At 41.9% G+C, this 25,142-nt stretch overlaps 1 protein-coding gene across 1 annotated transcript; it reads right to left on the bottom strand.

The window, feature by feature from the left end:
* LOC136628854 (olfactory receptor 8I2-like) lies at positions 1 to 22,657 on the bottom strand. The gene is made up of 3 exons (XM_066604947.1): positions 22,541 to 22,657; positions 2,690 to 2,763; positions 1 to 964 (listed from the first exon to the last, which is right to left on the bottom strand). Exons 1-3 carry the CDS (start codon positions 22,655 to 22,657, stop codon positions 1 to 3), a joined length of 1,155 nt encoding a protein of 384 aa, XP_066461044.1.
* Between the last annotated feature and the right edge of the window lie 2,485 nt (positions 22,658 to 25,142).

Raw genomic sequence — 25,142 nt, 5'->3', positions numbered from 1 at the left:
TTACCTCAACCTTCTCTGTGATATCCTTTTGTTAATAGCTTTCTGAAAGTCTGCGTTTCTAAAACTATAGATTATTGGGTTGATCAAAGGAGTCATAACACCGTACATTACTGATAACACCTTTTTCTGTTCGTTAGCAGAATCAGATCCTGGAAGCAGGTATGTGACAATAATTGTCCCAAAAAATATAGTAACCACAATTAGATGGGACCCACATGTGGAAAATGCTTTTTGCCTTCCCTTTTCACTTCGAATTCTTAGCACAGCTTTCAAAATGTTAATGTATGAGAGAAGTGTTAACATCAAACCACTTATAACAACAGATCCCCCCACAAAAGTAGCTACCAACTCATTAGGATAAGTATCTTTACAGGATAGTTTCAGCAGTGATAGAAGGTCACAAAAGAAGTGTCTGATTAAGTGATCCTTGCAGAATGGTAACATAGCTGTGTATACAGTGTGCACAAGGGAATTTAAAAATCCACAGCCCCAAGACAGGCACAACAGCTGTACACATAAAGAAGGATTCATACGTGTAGAATAAAATAAAGGTTGACATATAGCAATGTATCTATCATAAGCCATAACAGTGAGGAGAACACATTCAGAACTTGCAAGAGCAGCAAAGAAAAACATCTGAGTGAAGCAACCCACAAAAGAAATAGTTATAGAATCCTGCAGAAGGTTTCTTAGACCATTTGGGGTAATAGTTGAAGTGTAGAAGATCTCTAAAAATGACAAATTAGCCAGGAAAAAGTACATAGGCTTGTGCAGATGATATTCTTGTTTAATGATTACAATTATCATGAGATTTCCAGTGATTGTCAAGACATAAATGGCAGAAAATATCACAAAAAGAACCATTTGTGATAGTGGAGCTCTTACCAAGCCCAGAAGAATAAATTCTTCTTCATGAGTCAAATTTTTCTCTGACCAGCTCTTGAGATTTAAATGAGTAAAAATTCTAGATTTAAGTAGAAAACAGATTTAGCAATCTACTGTACCAGTCAAAAGTTTAGATATCCTTTTTTATTCCATGCGTTTTTTTGTTGTTTTTTCCTATACATTGGAGATTCATATTGAAGACATGAAAACTATGAAGGAACATATATAGAATGAGACTTGGAATGTCCCACTCGGAGAGCAAGTGAATTCCTGGTGAATCCCTGACTCCATCTATACACCTTTCCTCTCTCTATCTGCACACTTAATAGAACATAATAAGCCCACATGAAGATCCAAAATCTCTGATAAATTCTTCACTAAAATCTACATGCTACTTGCAAATTTTGATGCAGAATTAAAAATGGCTTATAATCTGCCCGCAATTCCGCATCAACATCCATAGTTAGACCTGCAGATTTTATTGTGGAATTCTGCAGCTGTGGATTTGGGTGCGAATTCCAGGTGTGAAAGTACCCTTAAATTTCTCTTTAATGGGGTCACTGTAGTGAACATTGGGGGTGGGAGTGGGCTGGGCCAGGTGGCAGGATGACAAGGATTCCCCAGACTGGACCCTGAGCAGGTGTGTGAGCCATTAGGTTTTTCTCTGCTAAGCAGCGGCATATTGTTGTGGATGGCTGCTTGCTCTGTTCTAACTTGCGCCACAATGAGAGTCACAAATCCATCTTAGATGAAGATAGTGATTCCCATGAGTGAGTATTCCCCATGTTACCACAGTTGGCAGAGGATGCGGACAAAAAAATGGCAGCCACAAAGTGAGTGCCATGTTGCAGTTAAAGAGACAGGAAGGCTTGAACTACATAAAAAGGAAACTTCAAACAAAAAGCCTCCCTTAGACACTGTAAAGGTGGAAATATCCACAATACTCCAACAAATCCTGTAAATTTTAGACCAAAAATCCATGGAATTTAGAGAAAGAATGCATAGAAGTGCCTTTAAATTGGGAGATAAATGTGGGCGAAGGTTAGCCAGGATTCTTCACCCTAGGGCTCCTTTGATTCACATTCCTAAAATACAATCTCATAAGGGAGGTGTAGTCCATTCAGCATCAGAGATTCTAAAAGAATTCCACACCTACTACAAAAATCTCTACGATATTCAGAGACCCACTGTCTCTACCAGAGAGATTGGAGAAGAGGAAATAGGCGATTACTTGGATAAATACGCTCCCAAGCCCATAGATTCAGGGGGGGTCCAGGAGTTGGAAGGGGACTTCTCGCCCTCCGAGATCTTAGAACTCATCCAAGAGTTAAAATCCGGTAAAAGCCCAGGCGGATTCGCCTTCAAGTTTTATAAACTTCTCAAGGATGAAGTGGCACCGTTCCTTCTCCGATCCTTTAATGCAATATCCGGAGGCTGTGCTTTCCCAGCACAGGCATTGCAAGTGCATTGGTTGTGTTGCCTAAATCGGGAAAGGACGCCTCGGTCTGTGGCAACTACAGGCCCATTTCTCTCATAAACATTGACGTAAAACTCTTTGCGAAACTGATAGCAACCCGTTTAAAACCATTTATTCATAAAGACCAGGTGGGCTTTATTCCTGGGAGAGAGGGCAGAGACAACATAATAAAATCCATGTCGCTGGTGTCAATGGCTCGGTGTATGGGGTCCCCACTATGTCTCATGGCAAAAGGTGACCCAATTGAAGAAAAATTTAGTTGAGAAAGCTAAACTATATGAAGCTCAAGTTTAAACAGAAACATGCTCAGGTTGGGGAGGAACTGACCGAAAAACAAAGAGCATCTTAAACAGGCTCTGTAAAGTGAGTGTAATGAGTTGAACAATGAGATAAAGGTCATTCTGCAAGACAAGTGTGATTCTGAATGTAAAAGAAACACGGTAGAGACGCAGCTTTAAGAGCTACAAGTAAAAATTGGTGAAGGTGACAGGTTACAGATAGAGCTGTCTGAGAAGGCAAATACACTGCAAGTGGAAATGGAATTACAGATCCAAGAGTCTCAGAAACTGGTGCAAGAAGTGATGTGCCAGAGGCTTGGCCTTAGTGCACAGTGCACACCTGAAAAGAATGGATGATGAGAGAAATGTGTTCCTCAAGCAGTTAGATAATGTGTGGGTCAGGAAAAAAACACTGATGTGTTGGCACAACCTTTTAGACACGTGTGCATTTGTTTGTGTTTTTAAAGGAGTATTTCTTTATTTGATAAAAAAAACAGCATGAAACGCCGAGCTTTTCGAGGCACATTGGCCTCTTCCTCAGTCTCGCTGGACACACACTATATACAGTTCACATGGTGATACATGATTGTGATGACATAATAGTACATGATATGAGTGCATAAAGTTTGTTACAGCAGTAATAAATAAGTGATAAATAAGAAATGCATATGAAACAAAAGGAGAAAAGAAAAACCTCGGGAAGGGAAAATGAGGAGAAAAAAAAAAAAATAACAATGAATATGAAATAAAATGAATAAATGAATATAATGAAATGATCCATTGGATATTGGATCATTTCATTATATTCATTTTATTTCATATTATTATTTTTTTTATTTATTTAAATTTATTTATTTTTTATTTGTTTCTCCTCATTTTCCCTTCCCGTTTTTTGTTTCTTTTTTTCCTTTCCTCCTTTTGTTTCATATCCATTTCTTGACACAACACTCCATCACTCACTTTCTTGGTCATATAATCCTTACATAGCCTGGAGGTGTGTTTGGGGTTATTGTCCTGTTAAAAAAACCAAATGATTGTCCCACTAAGCACAATCTAATTGGGATGGCATGTTCCTGCAGAATACTGTGGTAGCCATGCTGTTTAAGAGTCCCTTGAATTTTGAATAAATCATAAACAATGTCTCCACAAAACACCTTCACAACATCGCACCCCTTCCTTCATGCTTTATGGTGAGAGGCACCACTTGTAGAATCCATCCTCTCACCATTTCTGCATGTCAATAAAAACATGCAGTTGGAACCAAAAATCTCAAATATTGACTCATCAGACCATAACATAGATTTTAATTGGTCTAATGTGCATTCCTTGTGTTACTTGGCCCAAGCAATTCCCTTCTTCTTGATGTTTCTCATTTGTGGCTTCTTTGAAGCAATTTGACCATAAAGGCTTGATTCTCGCAGTTTCCTCTCAACAGTTGATGTTGAGATGTGTCTGGTGCTTGATCTCTGTGAAGCATTGACGTGTTGTCTAATTTGAGGAGCCATGAATTTGTGATTTCTGAGGCAGCTAACTCTGATGAACTTATCCTCTGCAGCAGAGTTTACTCTTGGTCTGCTTTTCCTGGGGCGGTGCTAAAGAGTGCTAATGAGAGCAACAGGACTAATGGTCTCAAGCACATCAAAGAGATTAATTCTTGACAAAGCATACCTGTTAGTTGAAAAACATTCCAGGTAAGCATGTAAAGCTGCCATCAAAGCAAAAGGGGAATACTTGAAGTATCTAAAATATAAAATATATTCTGCTTTGTTTAAAACTTTGTTGTTTACCACTTAATTCCATGTATGTTCCTTCATAATTTTCATATCTTCAAATGTAGAAAATAAAAAAAAGATAGAAAAAAACATGAAATGAAAAGGTGTATTTAAACTTTTGACTGGTATGGTGTATTTTCTGCACATTAAGACTTTTCTGTGTATTTACAGAAATATACAGGCTACATAAATTGAATACAAAAATCTAAATTACCTTGTCCCAATTTTGTAATTCATTACTGCAGATATATTTTACTGTATTGTTTTGCATCATATATGGTGGCTTGAATATATTGTACTTCTGAATTCACGCATTCAATAAATATTTGTGACACTGCCCTTTTATCCATATGTTGGAATTCCAAAGGGTATAACATAAGAGAATTCATTATAGTAATTAGTACCTATGCCTACCTTTAAATCTATTTTAAGGAATAGAAAATTGGATACAGAGATAAATATTGAGCAAGAGTCTAACACCTTAGTGACCACCCATACGTATTTTCACTTCGTGGAAGTCTGGGATTTATTCTACCGGGCCAAGAAAAGATGTTTCTGCTATATCAGCTAATAATTGCAATCACATAAAAGTTAAAAATAAAAAGTTTAGAAAGTAAAATTTTCATCTTCCCTCACGGATCTGATCCGTGAAAGGAGATGAAATTTTTCCTTTCTAAATTTTTCACCTAAGGCCTGAAACTACTCACCTAAGGCCTCTGCAATGTTCCCAGCCAGCATGGGAGGAGGAGAGATATCTGGTTTTATTGCCCCATGTGCCCATAAATACTAGACTTCTATAATTATACCTGTTTTGAGACATATCACACATTATTACACTATTACTTTTATCTAGGATTTAGGAAATGCCAAAGGGAGGGGGGTCCCTTTTAGGGAGTAATTTTTTTTTTTTTTTCTGTACAAGTGTTCAATGGGATTCAGTTGTGCCCTGAAACTCAGTGGGTGTTCCCTCCATTGTAGGCATAGCCATTTATCCTGTAAGCATGTTGGGGCTACAATGAGGGTATGCCGAACACAGAAGAACTAATGATCTAAAAGTTGGGGTGACATTTGTGAAATTTATACATTAGTTTCCTGAAAGCCAAAGGGTGTTCCCTCTATTACAGGCCTAGACATGTGTCCAGTAAACAGATTGGGGCTACAATGGGTATGTTTCTGAACACAGGACAAACAGGGGTATCCATTTTGGGGTGCAAGTCTTCATTCATATGTGTGCTGTACAAACAAAAACTGTTTTGAAAATGACACAATTGTAAAAAAAAAAAGGAAAAACATAATTTTTTCCTTCTGCTTTGTTTTGACCCCACAATTCAAAAATTATGGGGTCAAAACATGAAATACATGTAGAACACCCCTAGATGAATTCATTAAAGGGTCTAGTTTACAAAATGGGGTTATTTGTGGGGGGTCTCTGCCGTTTTGGAAACTCAAGGACTCTACAAGTGTGCAATGGGGCCTGAAATACCTTCAAGCAAAATTTCTGTACTAAATGCCATGGGCTGCTCCTTTCGTTTTGGGCCCCAGTGTGCATACATAGATAAGATTAGAGCCACAAAGGGCATGTATTTGAAAACAGGACAAACATGGGTATCCATTTTCATGTGCACTATGAAAAACTGTTTAAAATGACATATTTGCAAAAATATGAAATTTTATTTTTTTTCCTGTAAATTGCATTAACTCCTGAAAAAAAACTGTGAATTCAAAAATACTCATGACACCCCTCAGTGAACACATCAATAGGTGTATTTTTTTAAAAATTGGGTAATTTGTAGGGGTATCTATCATTCTGACACCTGGGAACCTTTGCAATGTTGGCTTGGTGTGGGAAATCAAAATGTTCCTTAAAATTTTAATAATTAATGTTAAATTTGTATGTCTCCTAAAGGGTTAAAAAATAAAGATTTTCAAATATGCTTCCAGAATAAAGTAAACAGATGGAAATATAAATCTCATCAAAAATGTGTACACTGTACAATATGTTTGCCTAAAAAATACACAAGACCTATCAGTTTATTTTTACCACCTAAATGAAGTACAATATGTGATGAAAAAACAATGTCAGAATCACTTGGATATGCAAAACCTTTACGGAGTTATTCTATGTTAGAGTGACAAGTGTTAGATTTCCAAAATTTGGCCTGGTAATTAGGGCGCAAACAGGTTAGGTTATTAAGGGGTTAAAAGGGTTTTCTGGGATCTTAATAATCATAGCTAGAGATGGGCGAGCACGCTCGGATAAGGTAGTTACTCGAGCGAGCATCGCTCTACTCGAGTAACTGCCTTCTGGTTCGAGCAGGTTTGGGGGGGCGGCGGGGTGTAGCGGGGGGAGAGAGATCTCTCTCACTCTTCCCCCCACTCCGCTCTCCCCCACCGCCCCCCGCTGCCCTCCCGAGCCTGCTCAGACAAGAAGGCAGTTACTCGAGAAGAGCGATGCTCGCTCGAGTAACTGCCTTATCTGAGAGTGCTCGCTCATCTATAATCATAGCCTATCCTTAGGGATTTGACCTCCACGACAACCTGCAATCAGCACAGTGAGGGGATTCTGGTGCTTTTATGAACGCCCGCTTCAATGATGGTTATAATGTGAGTCAATTGAAGAGAAGGAAGAATCACTGACAGATAGTGAGGTGCCATTTTGTGTGTGCGACACTAAAAACATAAAATAAACCTTAGGACACACACATTACTCCCTACCATTTTTTCCTGCGTCGATTAGCGACAAGTGTGTCTAAAAATCAGAGCATACATGCATGGTAAGGCCTTAGTCACACGGCCGTTTTTTGCCGCGATTTGCGCATGTGTCGGCCGATTTTATAAAACCATTGCTTTGCAATGGTATCGGACACATGAGCGCTTTTTATGCGCTCGTCCGATAAATTATAGAACATAAATCGCAGATCGCACCTATCTGCGATCTGCGATTCCTGTTTTCTTCTCTATTTGCGCTCAATGGGGCCGGCGGCAGCAGCGCACATATAGAAGACAAATCATTCTTCTCTGCCACAGCTGTAACAGCTGTGACAGAGAAGAACGATGTTTGCCCATTGAATTCAATGGAGCCGGCAATACAGCCGACTCCATTGAAAGCAATGCGCTGCGGGCGAGCGCTGAATGAATTTTCGGGAAGGGCTTAAACATATAAGCCCTTCCCTGAAATTCATCCTGAAATGTGTTAAGCATCGCTCTTCTCGAGTAACTGCCTTCTTGTCTGAGCAGGCTCGGGAGGGCAGCGGGGGGCGGTGGGGGAGAGCGGAGCGGGGGGAAGAGTGAGAGAGATCTCTCTCCCCCCCGCTACACCCCGCCACCCCCCCAAACCTGCTCGAACGAGAAGGCAGTTACTCGAGTAGAGCGATGCTCGCTCGAGTAACTACCTTTTTTGAGCGTGCTCGCCCATCTCTAGCTATGATTATTAAGATCCCAGAGAAGCCTTTTAACCCCTTAACAACCAAACCTGTTTGCGCCCTAATTACCAGGCCAAATTTTGGAAATCTGACACATGTCACTCTAACATAGAATAACTCTGTAAAGGTTTTGCATATCCAAGTGATTCTGACATTGTTTTTTCGTCACATATTGTACTTCATTTAGGTGGTAAAAATAAACTGATAGGTCTTGTGTATTTTTTAGGCAAACATATTGTACAGTGTACACATTTTTGATGAGATTTATATTTCCATCTGTTTACTTTATTCTGGAAGCATATTTGAAAATCTTTATTTTTTAACCCTTTAGGAGACATACAAATTTAACATTAATTATTAAAATTTTAAGGAACATTTTGATTTCCTACACCAAGCCAACATTGCAAAGGCTCCCAGGTGTCAGAATGATAGATACCCCTACAAATTACCCCATTTAAAAAAAAAATGGCAGCTGAGAGCTGCCCCTGATTGGTCCCGCTGAGCCAATGAGAGGCAGCACTCACTCACCCATTCATGAATGGGTGTGTGAGTGAGAGCTGCCTCTGATTGGTCAGGCTGTGACCAATTATAGGCAGCTCATTCAGCAGGTGGGGATTTTAAAGCCCCAGCTGCTGAATAGTACAGAGAAGTAGTTCAGGAGCACTGCCGGCGGCCGCGGCTGAACTCCGGCTGCAGCGGAAAGGTGAGTATACATTTTTTTTTTATTTTAACACATTTCAGGATGAATTTCAGGGAAGGGCTTATATGTTTAAGCCCTTCCCGAAAATTCATCCCGCGCTCGCCCGCAGTGCATTGCTTTCAATGGAGCCGGCTGTATTGCCGGCTCCATTGAATTCAATGCGCTGGACAGCTCCGGCCCGTTTCTAATGAAACGCGGCTAGGAGCAGTTTTTTCGGGGGATTTTTTTTGGCCCCGGTCACGCGATTTGCGGATGCGCATCCGTCATGCGATCCGCAAATCGCGGGAAAAAACGCCCGTGTGGCTAAGGCCTAAGACCACACAAGTTTTTTTGTGCAACAATTGACTTGTGAAAAACAGACCAGAATCGTCCATTTAAGTTAATGAGTGTGCACAAAAATTGGAGCGCATTTCAACGTGTGATTCTGGTCCCTTAAAAAAAATTGAGAAGAATAGGGCACAGTGCAGTTTTAAAATGGATTATTGGTTTGAGTAAAAAAAAAGTGTGAATAACCAGTTCACTTAAACTCCTTAGTAACCAAGCCTGCTTGCGCTTTAATGACCAAGCCAAAGTTTGGAAATCTGACGTGTCACTTTAAGGGCGCCCACCCACTGGCGTTTGCGATTTTCGTGCGTGAAAAACGCAGCGTTTTCGTCGTGTTTTTGGCGCGTTTCCCGCGCGTTTTTCACGGCTTTTTCGCGGCTTTTTGCGTTAATTTACATTGACATTCATGGGTGCATTAAGAGAAAAATAAGGACACATATGCAACTGACAGTTCCTATGTTAAAAATTGCAACGGACTGAAACAAAAAACGCCAGTGGACAGGAGTACATTCAAAACTAATTGCTCTTGAGAAAAAACGCAAAACGCAAAGGAAAAAAAAACGCCAGTGGGTGGGCGCCCCAACATAGAATAACTCTGTTAGGATTTTGCATATCCAAGTGATTCTGACCGGGGGCATACCTAAAGGCTCAGGTACCCGGGTGCAAAAGATTAGCTCGGGACACGTGTCGGAGCTCCGGACAACAGTGGGAGGGACCTGGACCGAGCCTGCTAGGTAATGTGCTCCTTTTTTTTAATGTAAGTTCTTATTTTCGGGGTTGGGCTTATATTTCAAGCCTCCCCAAAAATTAAAAAAAAACAGGGTAGGGTTTATTTTTGGGGAAACAGGGTAGATATGAGATAAATATGAAATAGATAATGAGATAGAGAGAGATATGAAATAGATAGATAGATAGATAGACATGCACACAGACATATAACACACACACATACACACACACACACACATATATGCACACAGACACACATATATGCAAACACACACATATATACACACATACATATATGTACGCACACACATATATACTCTGGGAGAGTCAGCCCAGGTAGAGAGCGGGATAGCAGTGTAAACGGCAGTCAGAGTCCATGACACAGGTATAGTCCAAATAGAGGCTTGGCCTGCGTTTATTAAAAGTTCATAAAATAAACAAAACACAGCCTTAGCTTTAGGCATAAACAAAAATCCTGCTTCTCCAGCACTAACTAAACAGAGTCCTTCCCTACCTATACGTATGGGTTGCTGCAGCCGTGCGAAAACCACACACTTGTACAAAGTCCAGTTTTTCCCTGGGTCAGGGATAGAGCGTCCCTTAAGACCAGCAGCTTCCAGCATTCCTAGCTGCACTCGGCCTCCACACTGTCTGCAGCTTAGCAGACTTTATGGACTAGGTAATTACCCACCCTCTGCACCTGAGGAGCTTCCCCCCCCCCCCATAATAAGAACTGGAGTAGAGGGAGTGGAATGGACAGCCCCACTACCAAGCCTGCCATCCATTCCAAAAAAAACAGGCCCAAACACACTTTACCAAAGCATCTCCAGTAACTGCCTTTGCTGGAGATCACATCACATCCCTGCTTTCTCCCCATGTCCCACGCAGTGAGACACAAACTCCCTTCATACCCACTGGGCATACCCATTTAGGAGATGTACAAATTTAACATTGTTTAACTACACAAAGCCAAGATTGCAAGGCTCATAGGTGTTAGAATGTTAGATAGCCCCACAAGTGACCCCATTTTAAAAACTACACCCCTTAATGTATTCACTGAGGGGTGTCATGAGTATTTTGACCCCACTGTTTTTTTTCAGGCATTAATTCAATTTAGAGGAGAAAAAATAAAATTTCATATTTTTGCAAATATGTTATTTTAAAGGCAGGTTTTTTTTTCTATAGTGCACATGAAAATAAGAATTTACACCCTAAAAAAGATACCCCTGTTTGTCCTGTGTTCAGAAACATACCCGTTGTGGCCCTAATATTATGTCTGTATTCACAACGGGGCCAAAAAGAAAGGAGCAGCCGGTGGCTTTCAGACAGAAATTTTGCTTGAAGGTGTTTTAGGCCCCATTGTACAGTTGTAGAGCCTTTGAGCAGCTAAAATGCTATAGAACCCCCACAAATGACCCCATTTTAAAAACTTGACCCCTTTACAAATTTATCTAGGGGTGTACTGCATATTTTAGCCCCACAGTTTTTGAATGAATCTAAGCAAAGCAGAAGGGAAAAAAATTGTGATTTTCATTTTTTTGGCAATTGTGTCATTTTAAAAACATTTTTTTTTGTACAGCACACATATGAATGAAGTCTTGCATCCCAAAATAGATACCCCTGTTTGTCCTGTGTTCAGAAGCATACCCATTGTGGCCCTAATCTACTTACCGGACACATAGCTAGGCCTATAATGGAGGGAACCCCATTGGATTCAGGGCACAATTGAATAAATTCCAGGCACAATTGCTCACTTGTGCAGAAAAAAAATTGACTCCCTAAACATAATCCCCCCTCTGTGCCCTTTTTGGCATTCCCAAAACTTTAAATAACAGTAATAATGTAAACTGTGTGGTATGGGGTGTAAAAAGTGGTGCTCTGTGAGCCTTCATAAGCTTGCTGAGGTGCGGCAGTCTCAAACAGAAGTCGCTCAACTAGCTGCTCCCGGAACTGCAGGAAGGCGAGCGTTCCCGGGGCTTCTTGTAAATTACTATCTTTGACAGCCAAGTGCAGGGAGGTTTTAAATTCTCCGGGCTCTCCAGCCTTCTGCGCATGTGAACTGCACCCTGTGCACAAACAGACACCCATTTTATGCCTACTGGAGTGAGACTGTGCAAACATTTAATGACTATTAAAAAAGCTGCATAACATAAACATGTCTAAATCCTGGACAAACAAGTTATGCCCACTCCCGTTATACAATTTAATGTGCATTATGCAAATGTCTCTAATTTCTGGAGGAAATGATTAATAAATGTGTCTTACAATAGATCAGGCACTATTTTAGAGTGAAATATACCAGAAAAAAAGCCACAATAATACACTGATAGTCTAAGACTATTTCTACAAGTTTTATAGATGTTACAAATTTTGCTACATGCCAGAATTTGCAACTTTTACCTTTTTTGACACTTTTGAAAAGTCATGAGAAAAGAGGTTGGGGCTTAGCAGAAGAGGTGCAGCCAGAGGCCTGTGAGATTTATAGAAATTGGTGAAAATTTATAATTGAAATCTACATGAAATAGCAGTCTTGAAAAAAGCACTTCAACATGTTTTCAAATTTTCCAGTTCTTGCTAGATGTAAAAATCTTTGAGATATGGCTTATGGCTATCACTCTAGCACTTAATTTATTTACATGAACTACCATAAGGTTTGCTTCATGCAAATTTTTTTGTGGTAGTTTTTCTTTATAAAACATGAATTTCATGTGTTTTTTTACAAAGTTTTTTATGGGTTTTATTTTGTTTTTACATATTTGTTCTATTCATTTGGCCAGAAAAGGAGCCAATTCAATAACCTAGTGCAGTGGTGGCGAACCTATGGCGCGCGTGCCAGAGGCGGCATGCAGAGCCCTCCCTGCTGGCACGCGTCGCCATCGGCCACTCATCACCACCTTAGTGAATGCCTGCAGGGGCCGCGGCTCCCCTGCTGACATTCACTCAGCGCTGCTTTCTGTGCTGATCCCGGCGCACACTGTGAGTCAGTGTGCAGCTAGGATCCTTCTCCCCTGTCCCCCGACGTCTCCTACTTTGGTTCCGCAAGAGCAGGGGGAGAAGGCATCCAACAGCAGCACACTGCCTTCAGTGAGCACCTGGGATCAGGCAGGAGAGGAGCGGCGCTCCCGCGAGGAGGAGGGGTACGTATGTGGGGGAGGGGGTGGGCATTCTGACAGCTGGGAGAATCGCTGGGGGGAGGGGAGGGGGGGGGCATTCTGACAGCTGGGAGAATCGCTGGGGGGGGAGGGGGAGCATTCTGACTGCTGGGAAAATCGCTGGGGTGGGAGGGGGGGCATTCTGACAGCTGGGAGAATCGCTGGGGGGGGGAGGGGGAGCATTCTGACTGCTGGGAAAATTGCTGGGGGGGGGGGGAGGGGGGGCATTCTGACAGCTGGGAGAATCGCTGGGGGGGAGGGGGAGCATTCTGACTGCTGGGAAAATCGCTGGGGGGGCATTCTGACAGCTGGGAGAATCGCTGGGGGGGGAGGGGGGGCATTCTGACAGCTGGGAGAATCGCTGGGGGGGGAGGGGGGGCATTCTGACTGCTGGGAAAATCACTGGGGGGGGGCATTCTGACTGCTGGGAAAATCGCTGGGGGGGGAGCATTCTGACTGCTGGGAAAATCGCTGGGGGGAGGGGGGGCATCCTGACTGGTGGGAAAATCGCTGGGGGGGGGCATTCTGACTGCTGGGAAAATCGCTGGGGGGGGGGAGGGGGGGCATTCTGACTGCTGGGAAAATCGCTGGGGGGGCATTCTGACTGCTGGGAAAATCGCTGGGGGGGGAGGGGGGGCATTGTGACTGCTGGGAAAATCGCTGGGGGGGGAGGGGGGGCATTGTGACTGCTGGGAAAATCGCTGGGGGGGAGGGGGGGCATTCTGACTGCTGGGAAAATCGCTGGGGGGGGAGGGGGGAGGGGGTCATTGTGACTGCTGGGAAAATCGCTGGGGGGGAGGGGGGGGGCATTCTGTCTGCTGGGAAAATCGCTGGGGGGGAGGGGGGGGCATTCTGTCTGCTGCGAAAATCGCTGGGGGGGAGCATTCTGACTGCTGGGAAAATCGCTGGGGGGGGCATCCTGACTGGTGGGAAAATCGCTGGGGGGGGAGCATTCTGACTGCTGGGAAAATCGCTGGGGGGGAGGGGAGGGGGGGCATTCTGACTGCTGGGAAAATCGCGGGGGGGGGAGGGGGGGCATTCTGACTGCTGGGAAAATCGCTGGGGGGGGGGCATTCTGACTGCTGGGAAAATCGCTGGGGGGGAAGACTTTAGGACTGCTGGGGGAACTGTTGGGGGGTGAGGCATTAGTACTGCTGGGGGAACCGCTGGGGGGAAGGCATTATGACTGCTGAGGGGACCGCTGAGGGGGGCACATTATCATTTCTGGGGGAACCGCTTGAGGGGAGGGGGGCATTATTGCTGGCAGACAGCTGGGGGTGGCATTGTGACTGCTGGTGGACCACTGGGGGGGGGGTAATATGACTGCTGTGGGAACCGCTGGGGGGGAAGCGGGCATTATTACTGCTGGGGGACCGCTGGGGTATGTCACTATTACCACTCTGGGTGTCACTATTATCGCTAGGAGGGCCACTATTACCACTGGGGTATGTTTACATGCGGCAGAAACTGGCAGGGCTGTTTCAAAATAGACAGGGTTCAGATTTTGACTGTTTTTTGGATGCAGAAATGCTGCAGAATTTTCCACATCCAAAAAGCAGTCAGAATCTGCACCCTGTCTATTTTTAAGCAGCCCTGTCCTTTTTAGAATGAGCGGGGGTAAAATCATGTCGTGATAAGCCCCGTCCCCTGACATGTTGGCACTTTGCGATACATAAGTTGGTTTTGGGTTGCAGTTTGGGCACTCGGTCTCTGAAAGGTTCGCCATCACTGACCTAGTGCATAAGAAAAATCGCTTGGAAAAAAGGGTGTTTTTCAAAACTTGGAAATTCTATCAATATTAACATTACATCCACCAAATCTAAAATTATTTATCAGTAGTATAAGAACATACAAAGATGCCATGTACATTGCGCAATGCCCAGTATGGAGCTTCATCTTCATACTGTTATGCATATACATAAATACATAACCTGTGCATAGTCTGTACCAGAGGATATTTCATAGTCTGTATCAGAGTATATATCATAGGATCTTTTTGGTGAGACAAGGTATTTTGAACCTCAGTAATGACTAACCACTGTCTTCGTAGTACTCCATACAATATTCTTGAAAGTCTGTGGAATGAAAACCTTGCAGCCTAACACACCTTAGGTGCCAGAGAACATATACATTTTAGAAGTTCCACAACATCGTGATTTCAATGCAATGTATGTGGAAAAGGACTTCTCCCATATACTTTTATTGCACATAATCTCTGGTTGGCATCTAAGGTCAGTACTTCCGAAATGCCTTGTTATCCCTGGTACAATATCTACACATAATATAGGTACATGGCACCACTTCATCACATAGTGCCTTGCAAAACAAACTATTCTACTAAATGTCAATATCCCTTGTAAATCGGTACTTCATAAATGTTGCGTCACAACTCCCACATACCAATGATCCCTTCAGGGAGGTATGCCCCAGTCACATCAGTCTTTTATAGTCCCTAGTTTGCACCTAGTAGGGACTTGTCCTGGTGGCCGGGCTTAGCCACTACACTTTCTCCTATCCACTTTTCACTCCCCTTATACAATTTAAGGTGCCTGGCGCAAATGGATGTAATTTCTGGAGAAAATGATTAATAAATGTGCCTCACAATAGATCAGGCATTGTTTTGGATTAAGATATGCCAAAAAAAAGCACAAATACACTGATAAATGTGGGCAAATGGGGCAATTGTTTCTAAGACTATTTTGATCAGTTTTATAAATATTGCAAGTTTTGTCACATGTCAAAATTTGCAACTTTTACCTTTTCTCAACAGTTTCAAAAAGTGGTGGAAAAAATGCAGGGCTAGGCAGAACAGACCTTCAGATTTACTATAAATTGGTGAAAATTATTGTGGAAATGCCAGTCTTCAAAAAAGCGTCTCGTGTTTTCAAATTTTCAAGTTTTTCCTAGATGCCAAAATCTTTGCGAAATGCTGTCCCTGTAGCACCTCTTAATTTATTTACTTGGACGACCATAAGGTTTCCTCCATGCACACTTTTTTATGATAGTTTTTTTATATGCATAAAACATGAACTTTTTGTGTTGTTTATAAACTTTATGGGGGGATTTTTTTTACATATTTGTTACATTCATTTTTATACTGGTGAGTTTTTCTTTGCATTCAGAAGCATACAGCAAATGCCAAAAAAGCCACTACCTGGTATATATGAAAAAAGTGCTTAAAAAAAAGGTGTTTTTCAAAACTTGGAAAATCCATCAATATTAACATTATATAGACCAAATCTAAATTATTCATCAGTAGCATAAAAACATACGGAGCTGCATTGTACCTTTCACAATGCGCAGTATGGAGCTTCATCTTCATACGCTCATGTAAATACATAACCTGTGCATAGTCTGTAGCATAAAGGACCCACGTCAATCAGCTACTGATGACCTCTTTTAAGGACAGCTCATCAATTTTAGAAGTGGGACAACCCTTTTAAAGAGTCTGGTTGGTTACAGAGCTAGTTTGAGTTCTGGCACACTGGGTTTCCCCATATATGACACCTATATAACTTATAAATTATATTTATCTCAACCTTCTTTGTGATATCCTTTTGTTAATAGCTTTCTGAAAGTCTGCATTTCTAAAACTATAAATTATTGGGTTGATCAAAGGAGTCATAACACCGTACATTACAGACAATACCCTTTTCTGTTCATTATAAGAACTAGATCCTGGAAGCATGTATGTGACAATAATTGTCCCAAAAAATATAGTTACCACAATTAGATGGGACCCACATGTGGAAAATGCTTTTTTTCTTCCTTTTTCACCTGGAATTCTTAGCACAACTCTTAAAATGTTAATATATGAGACAAATGTTAACATCAAGCCAGTCATAACAACAGATCCCCCCAGAAAAGTAGACACCAACTCATTTGAATAAGTATCTCTACAAGATAGTTTCAGCAGAGGCGGTAAATCACAAAAGAAGTGTCGGATTAAGTGATCCTTGCAGAATGGTAACATAGCTGTGTACACAGTGTGCACAAGGGAATTTAAAAATCCATAACCCCAAGACAAGCACAACAGCTGTACACAAAAAGAAGGATTCATACGAGTAGAATAAAATAAAGGCTGACATATAGCAATGTATCTATCATAAGCCATAACAGTGAGGAGAACACATTCAGAACCTCCAAGACCAACAAAGAAAAACATCTGAGTGAAGCAACCCACAAAAGAAATGTTTTTAGACTCCCGAAGAAGATTCATTAGACAATTTGGGATAATAGTTGAAGTCCAGAAGATCTCTAAAAATGACAAATTAGCCAGGAAAAAGTACATGGGCTTGTGTAGATGAAATTCTTGTTTAATTATTGTAATTATCATGAGATTTCCAGTGATTGTCAAGGCATAAATGGCAGAAAACATCACAAAAAGAACCATTTGTGATAGTGGAGCTGTTACCAATCCCAAAAGAATAAATTCTTCTTCATACGTCAAATTTTTCTCTGACCAGATCCTGAGACTTGAATGAGTAAAAAACATAGATTTAGGTAGAAAACAGATTTAGTAATCTACAGTACCAGTCAAAAGTTTAGATATACCTTTTCATTCCATACGTATTCTTGTTTTTTTTTCTAAATTGTAGATTCATATTGAAGACATGAAACCTACGAAGGAATATATATGGAATGAGGCTCGGACTGTCCCTCCAGGGGGAAGCAGTTGTATCCCTGACTCCATCTATACGGCTTTCCTCTCTCTGTCAGTACATGCTGCAGAACGTAATTAGCTAGCAGGACGCCCCACGAACATTGGTAAATTCTGCACCAAAATCTGCAGGCTGCCAAGGTTAGTTGGGGTGCAATCTTTAGGTTAAGAGTAGACATACATGGTGTGCTGACAGTATACTGCCAAGTTATGCCCATTAACAGTGGTTGCACAGTATTGGCATTAACTTGTGCTGCTATTAGAGGTCATAATTTAGCTTTGTGTGGCCATCTGTACTATGTGTTTGCACCTATAGGATGGGCCTCTACTCATGGGCCAGCGCTGAGTGCTTGCCTATCCACAAAATAACACCTTTAAGAGTAAAAACAAAAGGAGCTGAAAAAGAAAAAATAAAGTTCAAAAGCAACTATTTTTTTTATTAAATAAGAGCAAATAGTAAAAATCTGCACATTTTGCATTATCGTAATAGCCTGCGCAACGAGGACCTATCCTTGATGTTGATGCCAGGAAAAGCTCCAAACATATACAGCAAGCATAATAATAGAGTTCAATCCACCTAATGGAGACAGAACGACTGTCCTTTTGATCTAGTATATGTTACCAGAACATGTTTTATATTTTAGATTCTTCAAAGTAGCCCTCTTTTGCTATAATGACATCTTTGCACAATCTGGGTATTCTCTGAATCAGCTACATGTGGTAGTCACCTAGAATACTTTTCCTACAGTCTTGAAGAAGTACCATGAGGTGTTGAGTACTTGTTAGCTTCTTTTCATGCATTCTGCAGTCCAACTTACCCCAAATAATCTAATTTGGGCTTAGGTTGAGTTGTTGTTGAGGCCATGTCATCGGACACAGTGCTCCATCACTCTTTGTCTTGGTCCTATACTCCTTACAATGACTAGAGGTGTGTTTGGGGTCATTGTCCTGTTGATAAACAAATGTTTGCCCCATTAAGCGCAATCTAGATGGGATGGCATGTCGCTGTGGAATACTGCGGTAGCCATGCTGGTTGGGTGTGCCTTGAATTTTGTATAAATCACAATGTCCTCAGAACCCCCCCCCCCCCCCCCCCCCCCCGCACACACACACACACACACACACACACACCATCGCACTTCCTCCTCCATGCTTTATTGTGAGAGTTACACAAAGACATGGCAGTTGGAACCAAAAATCTCACATTTTGACTCATCAGTGATCACACAATAGAACAGATTTTTATTTGTCTAATATCCATTTCTTGTGCTTGTTAGCCCAAGCAATTCTCTTCTTCTTGTTGATGTTCCTCAATAGTGGCTTCTTTGAAGCAATTTGACCATAAAGGCTAGATTCTCGCAGTCTCCTCTCAACAGCTGATGTTGAGAGGTGTCCGGGATTTGAGCTCTAGCACTTACGTGGGATCTAATCTGAAGTGCTCTTAATTTGGGTTTCTGAGGCTGGTAACGCTAGTGAAAATTATCCTCTGCAGCAGAGTAAATTCTTGGTATTTCTTTCCTGGGGTGGTGCTAATAAGAGCCAGCTTCATCATATTGTTTAAAGGTATCCTCAAGTATAGTCATGAAAACCATCAAAGTTCTTTAAATTTTCCAGATTGGCTGACCTTCATGTCCAAAAGTAATGATGGACTGTTGTTTCTCTTTACTTAGTTGAGTGGTTCTTGCGTTAATGTGGGTTAGAACAGTAGTTCAATAGGGATAAGCACTGTATGGAACTGTATCAATGCATTAAGTTGTGTGTTTGAAAAAAGTCACAATACGAAGTGATCATTAACCAGATCAGACAAACAAAACTAATTGTTAAAACAATGACAGCACTAAGCTTCAAATATACATACAGCTCTAGTTCAGTCTTAAGACAATGATGATAGATTTGCATGATTATTTAGACAATAAATCACAAGACTCTATAGACAATGGTGGTACAATTACAAGACCATTGTGATACTATGTCTAGGTATTAACTTGGTTTCAGCAGGTCTATAATACTCGGTTATACAATCCTTATAATTTATACATGAGCATGTATGGCTGTATGGATGCAAGATGGAGGGTTACAAATAGCGAATTATATTTGCACACAACAAAGCATACCTGTTAGTTGAAAAAACGTTCCAGGTGAGTGTGCAAAGTTGCCATCAAAGCAAAAGGGGGACACTTTGAAGAATCAAAATATAAAGCATATTCTGCTTTGGTAAAACCTTTTGTTTACTACTTAATTCCATGTATGTTCCTTCATAGTTTTTATGTCTGCAATATGAATCTACATGTGTAGAAAATAAAAAATAAATAGAAAAAACATGAAATGAAAAGTTGTATCCTAACTTTTGACTGTTGCTATATATTTTCTACACAATAAGATTTTTAATAAGATACAGGCTACATAACGGGAATAGAAAATCTGATTTACCTTGTCCCCATTTTGTAATTCATTACTACAGATATATTTTACGGTCTTGTTTTGTATCATGAATTGTAGCTCAAATATATTGTACTTCTGAATGAATGTATTCAATAAATATTTGTCACACTGCCTTTTTATTCATGTGTTAGAATTCAGAAGGGTATAATGGTAACTTAAGGGAATTCATTATTGTAATTGAAGAAAAACGGCTCGGCGCTCCAGCGGAAAAAAACCAACAGGGAAACTAAAGATCAGTTAGTGAACTTTAATAAGAAAAGATAAGTACGACGCGTTTCGTCGCAATCACTGCGACTTTTGTTACAGACGTGCGTGCTGACGTTACGCGCTTCACGTAATACCCGGAAGCGGTCCGCACTTACGTGTGTGAGCGCGCCCATACCAACAGGCAACGCATGGTACTCCGGAAGGGATCCGCACACATTTGGGATGGCACCAGATGATCATCCATTGGTGCTCCGAAAATGTAAGTCCCACACTTTACTTATATATGTATAATGATGTATTTTATGTCAGATGTACTTGAAAAAGTCGCGGTGATCACGACGAAATGCGTCATACTTATCTTTTCTTATTAAAGATCACTAACTGATCTCTAGTTTCCGGTGGGTTTTTTCTTTCCTGGAGCGCCAAGCCGTTTTTCTTTATTTATTTCTAATACTCTTGTGTTATCGTCGGACCTCAACCCAGGGGCACGACTGGCTAGGCTAGCTCTCCAGTCTGGTAATCGGGATTGTGGAAATACGTACGTGGACTCCCACCGGGTGGATTTTTCTACTCGCTGATCAGGACGTGGAGTTGTTGGTGGGTAACCCTTACTGGGTAACCCTTGGAGCGCTGTCCTTTACATTTGGTTTCTTTTTTCATTATTATAATTGGTACCTACATCTGCTGTTAAATCTATTTTATTTAATATGCTTTTATTAAACATTTTTAAAATTAAACAAGATCTCCGTTCACATACAGGGTTTGCAATGATAATCATCAAACTACTAACCACCACTTGTCTTAATGTATGTGTGTGAGTGCTTCTCATGCTCCGCCCCTGCTGATGTCATTGCTCCGCCCCCTGGTGACGCCATTGAAGGTCCTACAACACATAAGGAACACAGAGTCTGACCAACAGAAGAACAACACAGTTAGGGCTCTTGGATGAGGTAGGGGAAAAGGAATAGGTGTAAGGTCAAGGGCTTTGCCCCATTGTGTGAGATCCGTTTTATTTCGACAAGGTTTTATCAAGCATCTTTCTATTAAACAGGGTCTTTCCTCTTACACCCAGGACATATACTGTGGGATACATCTTTATGTGGCGCTGTACGCATTATTACATTGTGGGGTTGTGTATTATATCTTTTATTAAAATAACTGCTGTTTCTCTCTGGATTTCTTCTTTTCTTTTCCCTTGGTATACATGGTAAGGGGCAAGAAAGTCAGAGAGTCAAGGGAGGGAGGGAGGGGAGAACATATGTAGGCGTATATTTCTCAACCCGCTATGGCAACATATTTAAAAGTAAACAATTTTAACACCTGATATATTAGTAAATCGATTTCTTGTGTCTTTCCTTCTCCTCGAATATCCAGCCCGGTCCGGTCATATGTCCCATATGGAAATATGTGTATTTTGTATCCTGGAGCATACGCCCCCAAGATGTCCCCCGCACAAGTCATATCCCGGTAACCGGGGGGTCTCCAGATATGGATCTCTCCATATACCATATGATTGTTTTGAATGATTTCTTGATTGCCTTTTTCACTCAGCGCCACACCTCAAAGAATCTTTCCACCTGTGCCTCCCTCTGAAGGGAGGCCTCAACTCAGTCCATCCGCATGAAAAAGGATAGTTTTTCCAGAAAGAACCTAAAGAGGGAAGGGGTTGCATCAACCCATGTCTGTAGTACTGTTTTCATCCCTGCCATGACAACCATCTGCAGACGCCTATGGACGCCCAGGGTACATCTATGTTTATCCAGGTCTATAAAGCCAAAGATTGCCCACAAGAGATCTAACAGAGCTGCAGAGGTCAAATGTGTAGTTGTATAGCAGTGTACTCTAATCCAGAACGTTAAATCTATTTGAAAGAACAGAAAATAGGATACAAACATAAATAATATGACAGACCCTGTTCCTAGGATCCGGGATGTAGTAACAGGTACAAGGTTAAAGACTCTACAGGAGATATTAGATGGAGGAGACCCCCCGAACGGAGCTAGGTATTAGTATCTGTAACTATGCCACTACATTAGGTCTTTGGGTAGCCTACAACAACTGGGGAGACCAATTACAACCTTTGAGAAGGTCTGCATGTCAAACCCATACACCCCATTGAATTTCTGTTCTCTTTATAAATCACTATTAGAAATGGATACAGCTGGAAGAAACAGAACTTTAGAGTTGGTATGGGAAAGAGAGTTAGGAATATATTTTTCGGCAGAGTCTTAGGAGAAGGCTTATGTCATGACGCAGAAGCTGAATATCTCTAGCAGAGTACAGGAGCTTAGTTATAAAATTCTAACACGATGGTATAGGACCCCGGTAAGGTTGGCCAGGGTATACCCCCAGTATCCGGATCTCTGTTGGAGGTGTCTTTGTGAGCGAGGGACCTTCGTCCATTTGTGGTGATTCTGTGCACTAATCCAGCCACTGTGGTGAGAGGTGGGAGCTCTGTACATAGCTATTTGTAAAAGCCTGCTCAACCTTACCCCTGAAATGGCGTTGCTGTCCATGATACCAGGGCCGTTGTCATGAGCAAAACACTCTTTATCATGCTTCTTTATATTAGCCATGAGGCAGATTATTCCCAGGAGATTGAAGTCCATGACTCCCCCTTCAAGGCTGATGTGGCAGGAAGCTATGGACAATCTAAAACACATGGAGGAACTTTGTGCCAAAGACGAGATGTGATTTTCTAAATTTTATGATACCTGAGCGGTTTAGCAGCAGTTTTGGGCTTTGCCTGAGCTGTATACGTGGTTGACTAGTGGCGCTGCCGTCCCCTGATAGACCGGATATACCCTTTAGCATTGAGAAACATGCCCTGATCTGCTGGTGGGATTGCCTCAGAGGTTTACTCAGAATGGAAAGAGTTTTCCAGTACCCTTACCCCCTCCCCTCACACTCTTTCTTTTCGGGGTCTTTCCCACCTCTTCAAACTCCTATTCCTATTCTATTTCTTTATAAGGTTTTGATATTTCTATTTTCTTTCTAGCCCCCAGATAATGGGATATTCTGCAATAAACGCAAGGGGGCGATATTAGGTTTTGTTCTGCTATGTTTTTTCAGAAAATCTGTACAGGTTGTTGGTTTACTGCAAAGCATGCAGGAGTGAGGCACTGTGACTGTGTCTTTATTATATCTTGATTTATCCTGTAAATGTATTGTATACCTGATAAAGCTAATAAAATATTTTTGAACCATAAATAATATTGAGCAAGAGTTTTAGAAGGTTCCCTGGGACATTAATATTCATGGTGTATCCTTAGGAGAAGCAATCAACGTTTGACTGGTGGGGTCTGACCTCCAGGACAACTGCCAAACAGCACTGTGAAGGGATTGTGGTGCTTATATGAATGTCACTACTGCTTCAACGCTGGATGTAATGTGAGAATATTGAAGAGAAGTTAGAACCAGTCGCAGGTTGTGAGGTGGTTTTGTGTGTAAGGCACTAAAAACAGATAAAGAAACCTTAAGACAGACACCCTTGTTTATGAGCAAACCTTTTATAATTGAGGCCTTAGTCAGACGGGCGTTTTTTCGCGCGATTTGCGGATCGCATGACGGATGCGCATCCGCAAATCGCGTGACCGGTGCGCGCAAGTCGCCCGCAAATCGCCCGAAAATCTGCTCCTAGCCGCGTTTCATTAGAAACGGGCCGGAGCTGTCCAGCGCATTGCATTCAATGGAGACGGCAATACAGCCGTCTCCATTGAAAGCAATGCGCTGCGGGCGAGCCCGGGATGAATTGTCGGTAAGGGCTTAAATATATAAGCCCTTACCTGCAATTCATCCTAAAATGTGTAAAAATAAAAAAAAATTGTATACTCACCTGCCGGCAGCCGGAGCTCCGAGCGGCCGTCCTGCAGTGGGTGTGAAGGGGGTGTGAGTCAGACCTGCCCCCTGATTGGCTCAGCGCTGAGCCAATCAGAGGCATGCCTCACTCACACCCATTCATGAATGGATGTGAGTCAGACCTGCCCCTGATTGGCTCAGCGCTGAGAGGCAGCAGTCACTCACCCATTCATGAATTCATGAATGGGTGTGTGAGTGAAACCGGCCTCTGATTGGTCAGGCTGTGACCAATCAGAGGCAGATCATTCAGCAGGCGGGGATTTTAAAGCCCCGCCGGCTGAATAGTGCCGAGAAGCAGTTGGACTCCGGCTGCAGCGGAAAGGTGAGTATACAATTTTTTTTTATTTTAACACATTTTAGGATGAATTGCAGGGAAGGGTTTATATATTTAACCCCTTCCCGACAATTCACCCCGCGCACGCCGGCAGCCCATTGCTTTCAATGGAGCGGCTGTATTGCCGCTCCATTGAATTCAATGAGCAAGCATCGTTCTTCTCTGCCACAGCTGTTACAGCTGTGGCAGAGAAGAATGATTTGTCTTCTATATGTTCTCAATGGGGTCGGCGCTGCTGCCGCCGGCCCCATTGAGCGCATATAGAGAAGAGAACAGGAATCGCAGATCGCAGATAGGTGCGATCTGCGATTTTTTGTTCTATAATTTATCGGACGAGCGCATAAAAAGCGCTCATGTGTCCGATACCATTGCAAAGCAATGGTTTTAAAAAATCGCCGGACGCATGCGCATACGCAAATCGCGGCTAAAAACGCCCGTCTGACTAAGGCCTAAAATGTTGCTAGCTGAGTATGGCTTTGGAGTTGGAGCAGTTAGGTGATGATATATGCTATAATTGTACAGATGCTGATACTGAAGCACTATCCCTTTCTTGGGACTCTGGATGGCCTTGTTAGGTCCTTTTATAAGTGACTGAGCTATATATACAACTTGACTATGTAATTTCGCTAATAAGCTGTGCAAGTTATACACTTAATAACCAATTTCTTAGATAACACCTGCTCTTTCACATTTGGCAACTGTATATAAATTACACACGTGACCCCCAGAGTGCAGCATAAAATCAAGTGAACAAGTGTTCCATGGATTAGTTTCTACGTAAAAATGGAGAAGTCAAGCGATCTGAGTGACTTCAAACGTGGCACAGTCATCGGTGCTAGACTAGCCAAAGCCAGAATTTCAACAGTTGACAATCTTGTTGGGTTTTCTTCTTCAACTATGTC

The sequence above is a fragment of the Eleutherodactylus coqui genome, chromosome 5 (genome assembly GCF_035609145.1).
Source record: "Eleutherodactylus coqui strain aEleCoq1 chromosome 5, aEleCoq1.hap1, whole genome shotgun sequence".
In the NCBI taxonomy this organism is placed as follows: Eukaryota; Metazoa; Chordata; class Amphibia; order Anura; family Eleutherodactylidae; genus Eleutherodactylus; species Eleutherodactylus coqui.
The sequence above is the reverse complement of the archived record's forward strand: the minus strand, read 5'-3'. Positions and strand labels throughout refer to the sequence as shown.